At 32.6% G+C, this 14,590-nt stretch overlaps 2 protein-coding genes across 2 annotated transcripts; both read left to right on the forward strand.

Moving 5' to 3' along the window:
• On the forward strand, window positions 1-4,945 carry LOC137808744 (glycoprotein 3-alpha-L-fucosyltransferase A). The gene is made up of 7 exons (XM_068610012.1): window positions 1-787; window positions 1,554-1,714; window positions 1,929-2,170; window positions 2,772-2,876; window positions 3,497-3,653; window positions 3,839-4,066; window positions 4,331-4,945. Exons 1-7 carry the CDS (start codon window positions 401-403, stop codon window positions 4,584-4,586), a joined length of 1,536 nt encoding a protein of 511 aa, XP_068466113.1. The 5' UTR covers window positions 1-400; the 3' UTR covers window positions 4,587-4,945.
• A 1,761-nt stretch (window positions 4,946-6,706) lies between these two features.
• LOC137808745 (ferredoxin--nitrite reductase, chloroplastic) lies at window positions 6,707-10,800 on the forward strand. The gene is made up of 4 exons (XM_068610013.1): window positions 6,707-7,838; window positions 8,488-8,842; window positions 9,063-9,354; window positions 9,865-10,800. The coding sequence occupies exons 1-4, from the start codon at window positions 7,475-7,477 to the stop codon at window positions 10,600-10,602; spliced, it is 1,749 nt and encodes a 582-aa protein (XP_068466114.1). The 5' UTR covers window positions 6,707-7,474; the 3' UTR covers window positions 10,603-10,800.
• The last annotated feature ends 3,790 nt before the right edge of the window (window positions 10,801-14,590 follow it).

The raw sequence follows: 14,590 nt of genomic DNA on the forward strand, positions 1-14,590 counted from the left end.
AAATTTGAGACAAATTACCGTTAACAAAACCCGGTTGTTGATAGTCAGAAATTTAGGAACAGCATTTTAGGAGGCTTTTGTAGTTGTGTTTTTTCAGGTTCTTTTGTTTTTGCGTTGATTCTTGGTTCCACTTAGTTTCACCATACCCATAGACTTTGAATATGAAAAATCTAAGCCACTTCGGCTGCTAACTCAAACGCTGCAATTTTTTCTCCTTTTAGGGAACCATCCACCATATAAGAACAACAAAAACAACAACATAAAAGCTGTGTTTTTTTGTCATTTTTTTTCCTTTAACAAGCACCCCCCATCATGGAATCCTGCCCATAACGCCAAATTATTCCGTTTCCCTTTCATTTTTGTTTTCTTTTGCGGAATTGGGAGTTGGAGGCGCAATCGAATGATGGGTCTGGTCACGAATCTTCGACGTTCAAGAACAGAGGGTGCCCAACAAGAGAGCATGCCCGTTTTGGCTCCGGGTGGCAACCCAAAGAGGAAATGGAGCAATCTAATGCCTCTTGTTGTGGCCTTTGTGGTCATTGCGGAGATCGCGTTTCTGGGTAGGTTGGATATGGCAAAAAACGCTGCCATGGTTGACACCCTCGCTGACTTGTTCTACCGCTCTCGTGCGGTCGTTGAAGGTGACGATTTGGGGATGGGTGGGTTGGTGGCTCCTGATCGGAATTCTGAATCGGATAGTTGTGAGGAATGGTTGGAGAGGGAGGATGCTGTCACGTATTCGAGGGACTTTTCCAAAGACCCTGTTTTTGTTTCTAGAGCTGTCCAGGTTTGGTTAATTCTGTTTTTATTGTCTTCTTTTTGTTGTTCATTTTTTAATTAAAAGTATAGTTAGTTTAAGCATCTTGTCCTAGATTTTTTTTGGACTTTTAGTTGATTCTCACTTGGTTGGTATTTAGCTCAAGAGAAGATATTGGTGTAGGAGGAAAAGATGATAGAAAATTGGTTAAAGTGGTTTGAATATGTACATAGAAGGCCATTAGAGCTTTGATCAGGACATCAGATTGCATGTTTTTTAGTCTTGTGAATGAGGGGTGGCAGAGACCAATAAGGGTAGTGGGGGAAGTTGTTAACTCTGAAAATTTGATCTTTAACCGAGTTGAATGATGTTGGATGACCATGTAGCTGACTTCACCTAGTGCGAAAAGGCTTTTTGTTGCTGCTTTAGTGGTAGATTTATGTCGTATAGCATGGTCATGAATGTACACATGGTCACATTGTTCTTGAGGGTGGTGTTGAAGAATTACTCGGCTTTTGTTATTTTGGTCTTTACTTGGGGGATTTGTTTCCTCTCCTGCTGTTGAATAACAGGATCCTCCGACTCATTGTGGTGGATCTTTATTTGGTAAAGTTTGCTGTTTCACACTTTAACAACACCTTATCTTGTTATTCAATCCAAATCCCTTTGTGGGGAAGTTTGCTCAATGCTGATAGGTCAAGAAGTAATTCATGAACCTCCTTATAGTTTTCCTTATAATCACGAAGTCCCTTTTATTCTTCTTGTCGATCTTAAATTGTGGTTCATTCAAATGCAGGAGTGGAAGACGTGTTCAATTGGATGTAAATTTGGGTTTAGTGGGGATAAGAAGCCAGATGCTGCATTTGGGTTACCTCAACCAAGTGGAACAGCTAGCGTTCTGCGATCAATGGAATCGGCAAAATACTATGCTGAGAACAATATTGCCATGGCAAGACGGTGGGTAAGCACTGTTGTAAAGTGTTACTTCATTAGAAGCCTACTTTTCTTTGCATGTGATAATATCATTGTAAATCTAGCTACTGTCTTTACTTTTGTTCATTGATTTTTCTTTTTTTTTTTTCTCTGTTAAAGTGGACAGAGTAATCCATTTCAATTTTTTTTTTCAAATGTCAATAATGAAACTAATATTACAATGTCTTTTTTGTACTAGGAGGGGATATAACATTATAATGACAACCAGTCTATCATCGGATGTTCCTGTTGGATATTTTTCATGGGCTGAGTATGATATGATGGCACCAGTGCAGCCAAAAACTGAAGCTGCTCTTGCAGCTGCATTCATTTCCAATTGTGGTGCTCGAAATTTCCGGTTGCAAGCTCTTGAGGCCCTTGAAAAATTAAACATCAAGATTGATTCTTATGGTGGTTGTCATAGGAACCGTGATGGAAGAGGTACACTATAATATCTTTATAGATTCAACTTCAATATTTATTAGTGATCTTTGAACCCTGTTAATATTATTATAGATGTTTTCTAGTCGAAATTGCACTTGCAGATCTGACCTTGTTTAGTGTTTCTTCTACCTTTTAGAAGATGACTTTTGAAATTGAACTTTGTATATTAATGCTTGCTTCTTATTTTGCTCTGAAAAAGAGTGAGAAAGCAATTTAATTGCAGAATTTAGACACTAAAAGATTGTAACATGTCTGTAATGTGCCTGCAAATGCTTCTGGTTTTGTAGGGATAACTTTTTTTTTTTTGGTCAAAAGCTTTTCTAATTTTTGTTGAACCTGATAGCATGGTCTTAGAACTTTTTTTTTTATATTTTTAGAAGGGACATGAACAAACTATGTTCACAACTCAACATTACGAATCTCAATTATAACTGTTCTTATGCAAAATCCAAGAATGGTCTGATTGATTTATGACTAATTGATTTTAAAGTTTTAGGAAATTACTCTGCTTGAGTCAGTGACTTCCAAAGCTCCAAAGATTATGTGATGCTGTTCTTATTTGTTAATGAATTGTGGTTATTATCTTATTCTATTGCAGTGAGCAAAGTGGAAGCCCTGAAGCACTACAAGTTTAGCTTAGCATTTGAGAATTCTAATGAGGAAGATTATGTAACTGAAAAATTCTTCCAATCCCTTGTTGCTGGTATGGATATGTATATATATTTTATCTCCATTCTCTTGCATTTTACTATATATATTTATTAATATAACACTAGTTCTTCACGGGCTACACAAACATTTTAGTTTGGCTCTTACATCCCATCAAATTTTCTTACATCTAAGATTTTCTGTTGAATTGGAATTGAATACTCAATCTTGAGCACAAAAATTAGACAACAAAATGTTGTTCCTTTGATTTTATGGTGAATTTTCGAGATGTATGTATACTTTCTATGTAACTTATACTGTCAATTTTTTTTTTATGTTCAAATAATGAAATTCTTAAAAAAAATAAATTATTTGAACGTGTTATAATTGGCAATATACTCTGCATTTGTGAATGAACTTAAAATTGTCTACTGTTGGTATAAATTCAAGAAATTATACTGTGAATGAAGTGGATATTTACAATAATTTCCTGAAAGACATTTTTTTCTCTAACATGTGATAATATATTAATGTAAATCAACTGTATTCTTGTATTCTGGATGCTTCAGCATGCAAAATGCATTTCCTTCTGGTTTCTTAAATTTTTCACAATTGAAATATCAGAAGAACCCACTTTATAATGCATGTTCTTGATATCAATCTCTTTTTCTGTAGGAACTGTCCCTGTGGTTGTTGGTGCTCCAAACATTCAGGACTTTGCTCCTTCTCCTGGTTCAATTTTACATATTAAAGAAATAGAGGATGTTGAGTCTGTTGCAAAGACCATGAGATACCTATCAGAAAATCCAGAAGCATATAATCAATCATTGAGGTAAATTAAATACTGAAGAGGAAGAAATTGTTTGAGTTACTTCCCTTTTCGCTCCACAATTGGATATGTTTTTAGTATAAATCTTGGTAGTTTGATGTTTACTGTTTTTTGAGTTTATCTGGTTTAAAAATGTTAATGGATTTTGTGATCACTAGGATGTATCCTGAATTATGTTATTGATATAGGTGGAAGTATGAGGGTCCATCTGATTCCTTCAAGGCCCTTGTGGATATGGCGGCTGTACATTCGTCGTGCCGCCTTTGCATTCACTTGGCCACAGTGAGTAGAGAGAAGGAAGAAAAGAGTCCAAGCTTTAAGAGACGTCCTTGCAAGTGCACTAGAGGGCTACAAACTGTATACCATATCTATGTGAGAGAAAGGGGAAGGTTTGAAATGGAGTCCATTTACCTAAGGTATCTATTTACTTTAGCCTATAGTCATCAAACTTTATGGCCTCTCTTGGTTACTTGGCAAAGAATAAAAGCTCTCAAAGAAAAAAAATATCTTATTATTAAGAAGTGGACTTTAAGCCTAGTTCAACGCTATAAAACTGACTTATAAAGTGAGATTTGTATCCACTTATATACTATGAACAAACCAATTGTAATTGTGACTGTTTCCATTACGGCTCTTGAAATAACACAATGAGAACTTATGATTCTAATGCGAAATGGCAGGTCTGGCAATTTAACTCTGGATTCTGTGAAGGCTGCTGTTGTTTTGAAGTTCACATCCAAGAATCATGTACCTGTATGGAAGACTGAAAGGCCTGAAGTTATAAGAGGGGGTACTGATTTGAAACTCTACAAAATATACCCAATTGGCTTGACACAGAGACAAGCTCTTTATACCTTCAGCTTCAAAGGTGATGCTGATTTCAGGAGTCACTTGGAGAACAATCCTTGTGCCAAGTTTGAAGTCATTTTTGTGTAGCATGCACCAAATGGTATCTCTTCTCTATCTGAATTAGCTTCACTTAGCTGAGCTTAGCTAGAACTTTAGGAATGAATATGGCAATGAATGTGGCATGGCTTTATTAATGCCTAGTTTCAAAGGCCAACTCATTGATGTTTTTTATACAGAAAGACTTCACACTTCAGTTTTAAACTCGTTTCTGTAGAAGTGCAAATCCATATTTATTCTTAGTTTTAGTGCTTTTATCTGATCATTTAGAAGTCACACAATGGATATCTGGACATTTCTTGTATATTGTGGGCGAAAAACTGAAAATCTATTAGAATCACCAGATGTTTCACTCAATAATACATTATACCTTCATGTTGTTTTGATGATCTCGAGCTTTTTCAGTGTCTACAAATTATGAACAATAGATGAAAAATTGGAGGAGTTATTAATCTGTAGTTCTTCATCTTATTCATTTGTTCTTGAGTTGTGACATCATATTTACCTATGATCCATAAGTATTTTCAGGCCTTCATATTACTTGTTTGGTCTTTCTGTGAAATCATTTATCAAGATTTTATAATTAAATAACGTGATTAATTCATTTAATCTATTGTATTACTTTCATTTGGTGACCGCTGTAGCAATTCAGTGATATATAGTTTTATCTTGAATATAGATATGAGAGGCTTGGACACTTCGACGCTCCTTTTAAATAGTGTGTGTCCGTGTCGGACACACGTATCAGATATCGACACTTGTAGAACACGTGTCAATGAAGTGTTTAATTAAAAAAATATTTATTAGATTTCTGATAATTCTAGCACGATTCTAATACAATTTTAAAAAAGAAAAATACATTAATTTTCTAAAATTTCAAAAAATTTATTATATAAGTTTTTATTAACTAAGAAATTATACTGATACATGTGTCTGATACGGACACACAATTTAAGAGAAGTGTCTGTACTTTATAAATAACTGAGTAAACTAATTAAACATCATTTAAAATTATTATAATTAATTTTTTATCAATAAATAATAAATAAAATAAGATATTTTAAAGGTACTTCAACTCTTGTAGAAAAATATTATTATAATTGATAAAAATAATAATCAACAGGATCTAAAATTTTGAAAACAATAAATAAAGAAAAGATAAAAATATAATCTATTTTTTTAAAAAAAAGTGGTGAAATGATGCATAGACATGTCTTATAGTTCCACATGGTTCAGCTTTGGCTCTTGGCAAACTCGTAAGGTTTATGGAGCCATCTGTCTCTTACCCACAAGATTGGTCATACTTTTAGCACATGTTTCTCATAATTTATGATTAAGTAAATGTTTAAGATATTATTAAATTCAATAAATAAATAAATTTTAATTATTTTAAAAGTACTATTCATCAATAATTACTTCTTAAAATAATTGAATAGATATAACCCAAGTTGCAAACGTGACTCGTGCTCTCTGAGTTCTATTTCAAATTGGCTTCTTCTTTTTTCTTTTCTCATTTTATTAGTTAAATATATTTTATCTTTCATCTCAAACTATTTTCGTCTATACTATAAACTTTTTATATCTCTCACATGCATGTAATAAAAAAACTATTATAGATTTTTTACGTCAATTAAGATATTAAAATGTTATAAAAATGGAACGATTTATTTTTTATCTTGAGATTTATGAAGAATATCTCATTAATTATAATATAAAATTCGTTTGTTGGGTAAAAAAATAATGGTATTTTAACAAATTTCTTCTTATAAATATTAAAATTTAAATTAGAAGAAAAAAACATTTTCACGTGGACAAATGTATTTAACCTATATTATAAAGTATGTTGAAGTAAGTCCTGTTTTGTGGTGTTCATTTTGAAACGGTTGCATGTAGCCGCATACAATGAATGAACCGCAAATGTCCGAAACTAAGGAAATATAAAAAGAAAAGAAGAGACAAACCGTGGGCGCACAATTAGCATAAAATCTTTTAAATTCTGCATAATTTTCACTTAAAAAAACTTTTTATTTTATTTTAAAGAAACTACTAAATCCGAAAAAGTATACTTGCATTGTCTGCTTTGGAGGTCGTGCTCCATCACTGTTTTGTCCTTAAAAAGTGCCTCAAAGGGGGAAGGGAGGAGGGAGTATATAAATTGTCCATCTCGATTCCTGAGCGATATAGGACTGTATTGGCATACGAGAACATTTAGACAATCAAGTTAGTCTAAGTACAATATAAAGATGAGTCGAGAGAAAAAAATTACATTTGACACTTGGCTTCCTCTGGTATTTATACCTTTTGGATGAGTCTCAATTATCATGAATCCGCTCATGAGTCCAAAAGAAAACCCAATCGTACCTTAATCACAATTTACAACTAACTAACTTAGTTATAGTTAAGTATGAATTTACTATTTGTGTTTGGATTAAGAAAGTTATTCATTCGTGACGACATTCTCGATTACATGCATATAAAAAACTTCAATAAAAAACTTCAATAATATTTATCATTTTGAACAATTGTAGAAAAAGTTTACATTATTATTTTTTTAAAAAATTACTTTAATAATTGTAAATTAAGAGACACCAATATATATTTTGATTTTAAATACAATTTCAAAATTACTTTATTTTAATAAAAAGTATTATTCTTTGTAATTATAATATGGTACAAGTTGTAATATTTCTAAGATTCTATTTTAAAATGTTTTAGTTAAACTTTGAAAAAGATGAAGAAAAGAGTGTTAGGAGGAGGAAGTGACCCTTGGTAGCACCGAAGAGTCCGAGGAAGATAAGCTCTTCCTTGGTTGTAAGGTCCTTGTTCACTCTGCTCCTCTCGTCCTACAAAAATGCACACTCTTCTCTCAAACCGCCATTGCAGCAACCTTCAATCATTCTCAACACACCTTCCTTCCAATGTCTTCTTTTTCTGTTCGTTTTCTGGCCCCTCCATGCTGCCCCAGCTCTCGCTCCAAGACACTGCTCTGTGCCACGCCCACGGCGGCTCCGGCTGCCTCAGAGACGGTGGAGGCGTCCAGGTTGGAGCCTAGAGTGGAGGAGAGAGATGGGTTCTGGGTTTTGAAGGAAGAGTACAGGGGGGGCATCAGCCCTCAGGAAAAGGTGAAGCTTGAGAAAGACCCCATGAAGCTTTTCATGGAAGGTGGGATTGAGGATTTGGCTAAGATGTCCCTTGAGGAAATTGAGAGCTCCAAGCACACTAAGGATGATATTGATGTTAGACTCAAGTGGCTTGGCCTTTTTCATAGGAGAAAGCATCACTGTAAGTTTCACCTTTTTCAACTTCCTTTTGGTTGGCTTCACCACCACTCCATCTTTTGGATTTTTTACAATTCTAGCAAGATTCTAATACAATTTTAAAAGGAGAAATATATTACTTTTTAAAAAATTTAAACTTATTGTATAATATATAAATTCGTGTTTCAGTATCATACAATTATACGTATATCTGAATCTATGTCGTATCAATGTCTCTAGACTCTCAATATGTCATGATTAGTGAAAACCAAGAGTTGAATGCTACATCTTTGAAATCCTGCATATGGATAATTTTTTCTGTAAAGTAATCCAAAAAGAAAGAAAGCTTGAAACCCAAATGGATTAAATTCTTTCCATGACTTAGAATTAGTGTAGTACACAAGTCAATTTATAAAAACTCTTCTATATAGCTTTTTTAAATTATACTTTTAACCTATACTAGGCTATGTTAACTTATAAGAGAAACTTAATTCATATCATAACATAAGTATTTTATGGGAAGTTTATCTGAATATATCTAGAGTCTCAAACCGAGTGGACCACATAAGTTGTTGATGTTTAAGTTAATTGCATTTCAAACTCAGGGTTAAGAACAAAATTTAGTTTCAGCACTATTATAAGTGCTTGAAATATCTTTTCATTTGCAAAACCAGATGGTAGGTTTATGATGAGGCTGAAGCTTCCAAATGGGGTGACAACTAGCTCTCAGACTCGATATTTGGCGAGTGTGATCAGGAAGTATGGAAAAGATGGGTGTGCTGATGTAACAACGAGGCAGAATTGGCAAATTAGAGGTGTGGTGCTACCTGATGTGCCAGAAATTCTTAAGGGACTAGCAGAAGTTGGTTTGACAAGTCTGCAGAGTGGCATGGACAATGTGAGAAACTCTGTGGGTAACCCTCTTGCTGGCATTGACCCTGATGAGATTGTTGATACTAGACCTTACAACAACTTGTTATCTCAATTCATCACTGCCAATTCACTTGGCAACCCAGCCATGTCAAACTTGTAAGTATGCACTTAAAGAGTATGTGTGGAAAAAGTTCTTCATAACCACTTCTAGTAGAAAAAAATAACAAGGAAACATGAAGCTATTTCCTACTAGCTTGTCCAAAATCTTATTTTTAACTCAAACTAATTTTAACTTGTGGAAGAAAACAACTTCTTTACATTTTATAATCTGAGCATTGGTGTGGGGTCCTTAGGTTCAATCTTTGAAATTGTGCAGGCCTAGGAAGTGGAATGTGTGTGTGGTGGGATCCCACGATCTGTTTGAGCATCCCCACATCAATGATCTGGCTTACATGCCTGCTAACAATAAGGATGGTCGTTTTGGATTCAACTTACTGGTTGGTGGTTTCTTTAGTGCCAAGAGATGTGCTGAAGCAATTCCACTTGATGCCTGGGTCTCTGCAGATGATGTAATCCCAGTTTGTAAAGCAGTTCTTGAGGCATATAGGGACCTTGGCTTCAGAGGGAACAGACAGAAAACAAGAATGATGTGGTTGATTGATGAACTCGTAAGTGGATTCTCTTATAAATTTTGCCACTTTTTTCTAGCATCTATTTAGTTGACTTTTACTGTAATATTTTCTTTTTTAAATTGTAGTTAATTTAGTCAGCCTAACTGATCTGTCAAGTTGCATACTGGTACTTAACATGAAAGTTTTTATAAATAAAATTATAATCAATCTAAACAAAAACTAATGCAGTTTATAGAAGGAAAATGATTCATGACACTTGGGTGCTATTTGACTTCTAGAATTAGAAACACAGATAGGCATGACAACTACATTACTACATTACTAAAATATATCTTGACAACCATATTTTTCCTAAACAACCAAATCACAATCTTTTTTAGTAATAAAATATTAAATTGGGATTAATCATTGTTGTTTAGAATAAAGTAACAAGATATTTACCATGTAAATAACTGTAAAATGGTTATATAAATAGTTTCATAATGATTTTTTTGTAGTGTCATGTATCTAGTTGGCAAGTAAGTGATAAGTGTTTGGCAAATGCAGGGGATAGAAGTATTCAGGTCAGAGGTGGAGAAAAGAATGGCAGGAAAGCAGCTGGAGAGAGCTCAGGAAGATCTGGTTAAGAAACAATGGGAAAGAAGAGACTACTTAGGTGTTCATCCACAGAAACAGGAGGGTCTAAGCTATGTTGGTATTCACATTCCAGTTGGTAGAATCCAAGCAGATGAGATGGATGAGTTGGCCCTTTTGGCAGATGAATATGGCAGTGGTGAGCTGAGGCTAACAGTGGAGCAGAACATAATAATCCCCAATGTGGACAACTCAAAACTTGAGGCCTTGCTCCAAGAGCCTCTCTTGAAACACAAGTTTTCACCAGAACCTTCTCTTTTGATGAAAACATTGGTGGCTTGCACGGGTAACCAGTTTTGCGGGCAGGCCATAATTGAGACAAAGGCCAGGGCATTGAAAGTCACTGAGGAAGTGGAGAGGCAAGTGGCTGTGACTAGGCCTGTGAGAATGCATTGGACTGGTTGCCCCAACACCTGTGGTCAGGTGCAGGTTGCTGATATTGGTTTCATGGGGTGCATGGCTAGGGATGAGAATGGTAAAGCCACTGAAGGTGTGGATATTTTTCTGGGAGGGAGAATTGGAAGTGATTCACATTTAGCTGAGTTGTATAAGAAGGGTGTGCCTTGCAAGAATTTGGTGCCTGTTGTTGCAGACATTCTTGTAAAACACTTTGGAGCTGTTCAAAGGAATAGAGAGGAAGTGGAAGATTAGATTTTAACTGTCATAGACAACTTTAGTTTCTTAACTTTTGTCTGTGGACAAAGTTATTGATTCCCTCTACATAGAAGAGAAAAGGGTGATTGTGAGAGATGCAATACAAGGATGTTCCATGTATTATATCACATCATATGCATGTACAAGTTGATTCTTTACCACTCCCTAAGTTTCACTTCTTTTCTTCAAAGATGAGTGCTATGTTTCTTATTTTCTTATGGAAAATGATAAGATTAGATCTTTTTTGTTCTTATCAAATTAACAATGTATTAGGAAAGTGATACTTTTTTCACTCAAAAGATGACTTTTGTTTTAAGTGTGTAACAACATTTTATGTCTAGTACTTGCTAAAAAAAATGAGTTTGAGATGAAACCTCCAAAAAAATATTCAAATCAAGTATATTTTAATAAAACTCCTGTCAAACTCAGATGTGATTGATTATAACTTAATATAGTTAATATATCTATCTAACATCCAAACAATTGGGATATATTTAATGACTGAGGTACATAATATATTTTTGTTAATGTTCACCAAATGAGATGTCATAGGAATATTCATTCAATATTTATATACATTTTTTATTTTCAATAGTTCTTATTAACTTGAATATTGATTTTTTTTACAAATAAATTATTTAAGCTTTACAGAATTTTCTGTATGAGAATCTCTCTTTGATCTTCATATTTTTTACAAATAACTGACTTAAATATAAGAAAGTCTTTTGTAGGTAAATCTCTTTCTGATTTTCATAAATAGTTTGGTATCAATATATGAAAAAATCAAACTTAAATTCACATAGATCTCACTCTTTCCACTTCAAGAAAACTAACACACCTTTTCTATATGTATCACAAAAGAAGAAATGCATACATATATTAAAATTCAATTAATAAGCTCAAACTCTTGAAGATTATGTTCTTATAAAAAAGAAAAGATATAATATGGATTTAGACTAAAAATTATTATGTACTCATAACTGAAATTTATCAAGTTAAATCAACATAGAATAGTTTAAGAAAATGTTGTAAGTAAACATTTTTAGAAACATGAAAATAATAAGAGATTTCTCATTCTTTAGAGTCCCACTTGTTTTTTATCTTAAAGTGCTTTCAATTTCAGTGTTTTGAATTTCTCTATAGTTTTTTGAAGCAGTGAGAGAGGATATTTTTGCTTCCTGTATTCCATCATTATTAACTGCACCCCAACTTTTAATTTGAAAAGACTAAAATATCCTCTCTCACATTGTCATTGCCACTGCTGCACCATCACTAGAAGATGAAGAGAGGGAGATATTATAGAGGAAGAAGAAGAGAGAGAAAACACATGAAAAAAAAATTGTTTTGAAAAACATATTCTAGAAAACTAAATTCAGACAACACATTTCATAAGGTATTATATGCATTTTAAAAAGTTCCATAAACTCTGTTCCAAAAAACTTGTATTTCATGTGTTCTGAAAAATTTTATTTCTGAAATCCCATTCCAAAAATCATGTTCCGAAAATCCCGTTCTGAAAATTTTGGAAAGCGTGTTTTATAAAAATTACATAATGGAAATCACTTTAAAAAGGGTCAAATAGTCATTTTGAAATTTGTAGGAGTGCACCAAGAAATTGTGGGAGTGCAGGAAGAAAAAGCCCTACTAAGATATCCATAAAATATATTTAGAGTTTGAAATATATTGTGGATGCGTTGATTATAGTTTTAGGGCTGCTTCTTCCTGCACCTCCATAGGTTCTTCTGCCACCCCCATACGAAACTTGAAACGACTTTTTTATTCTTCTTGTGCCACCCCATTTTCAGATTACATAATCCGGAAGTAACTTGGATTTGAAAATAGCTTACAGATTATGTAATCCATAATATATTTTTAAAAAATGATATTCCAAATTATATAATTCAAAAGTCTGAATTTGAAAGTAGCTTCCAGATTATGTAAGCTTCCGGATTTTGTAATCTTGAGACGCATTTGAAAAAAGACTTCCGGATTACATAATCCAGAAGTTAATTTAGACTTCCAGATTATGTAATCCAAAAAATATTCATACACTTGAAAAAAGACTTCCGAATTACATAATCCGGAAGTTAATTATGAATTTGTAAAATGACTTCTGGGTTACATAATCTGAAATATTACAGAAGGATATTTTCGAAATATCAAAAGTTTATAGAGGTGGGAGAAGAAGATATGGAGGTGGAGGAAGAAACAGTCTAGTTTTAGATGGTGAAGCCAGAGGAGTTTGGTATTGTTGCTTGGTTGAACTAGGGACAAAGTTGAAGGATGGAGATGTAGTTTTGTTATATATATATATATATATATATATATATATATATATATATATATATATATATATATATTTAATTAGATAATTACCTGCGTGATATATTATTTAGTCTATAATAAAAGAAAATAAAGTAAAATAAAACAATAACATCGAAATTTTGTAGTCTGGGAAAACCTTCTCAATTTGAGAAATAAAAACTCATAGGAATTAATTCAAAAAATGTCTTCACTATTAAAGTAGATTACAATATTTGTTTCTCTCACTCCATGAGGGTAACACTTAATCTCACCAACAAGGATGAAATACAATATCTTTATAATCTCTTACTAGGATTTCTAATCTCAAACTATGGTGGATATTTATTCTCTCGTTCCAATCTCACACAATAATAAAAATATAGTATAAAAGAATGTTAAAAGATATATCATTTAAAATTTGTGAGGAAAACTTAGTCCATTGAAAATTGATAAGAAAAAAATGAAAGGTGATGAGGAAATGAGAACCTGGGATGTGACCAGGAAAAATCAACTGATCCATGGAAGTTTGAAGATGAATGACAAGAACAAGACGAAGCATTTAGTGCAAAAATGAAGCACTGTGAATCACAACCACAAACTCTAGCAACGTTTTCAGGTGCCCTTTAGCACATGTAAACGTAAGATATTATGCATTCTTCTTAGGTTTTTATTTTATTTTATTTTTATATTATTTGTGAATTTGTATGTATATGCCACGATTTGTGATTTATGAATGTTGCACCGAAAGGTCTATAGATATATATTTTTCTGTATTTTTATAATTCCCTGTTTCCTAAGAAAAGATTCGGCATCTTTTGTTACTATTCTTAAAGGAATATTAGCAAAAAAAATAAAAATAAAAATAAAAATAAAAATAATAATAATAATAATAATAATAATAATAATAATAATAATAATAATAATAATAATAATAATAATAATGAGATATACGACTTTGAGACTCTTATTAATCCTTTATCTAAATATTTTTAAATTTATATTTTACAATTTGTAGGTATTTGTTTTTCATCAAAATTATCTATATATGGTAATGACTTACAAAAATCATGAAAGATAATTGCTCAAGATGAAAACAATTTATTTTATAAATAGAACTTTCATACAAGCTTCTTAGAACTCTTTACTCAACTATGTCCTTCTTCTATAGAAGAACTTCTTTATATAGACACATTATAATGCTTACGACAAGTAGATTTACATTATTGTTCAGACAAGTCTATATTATTATTCAGATTCTAAATTATTGTTATCTTGAAAAATCTTTTACCTCTTGTTGTCATGTCGAAAAATCTTTTGTCTCTGGTCTCGTCCACTGTTGTCATATGCTCCAATTATTGTTCTTTGATTCTTTTTACTTTGTCTTGATGTCAGAAAATGTCTTGGCACATTACGGTTAATGGACTCTTTAATAATACATGTCTTCATTGCAGAGATAAGGATTGGACTGTGAACACTCATCATCACTGATTTTGTCTGAGCCTTTTGAAAAAATAGCTTTTTGAATAGCTCTTTCAAACTCTTATCTTAAGATTTTGATGCTAAGACTACCATTAATTGTTATTAAGTGTGAAACTTTACTTCTAAGACAAAAAAAAACATAAAATTACATAATATTATTATATTATTACAACATTATAATATTTTAAAACTATATTTTATA

The sequence above is a fragment of the Phaseolus vulgaris genome, chromosome 3, assembly GCF_000499845.2.
Source record: "Phaseolus vulgaris cultivar G19833 chromosome 3, P. vulgaris v2.0, whole genome shotgun sequence".
Taxonomy (NCBI): Eukaryota; Viridiplantae; Streptophyta; class Magnoliopsida; order Fabales; family Fabaceae; genus Phaseolus; species Phaseolus vulgaris.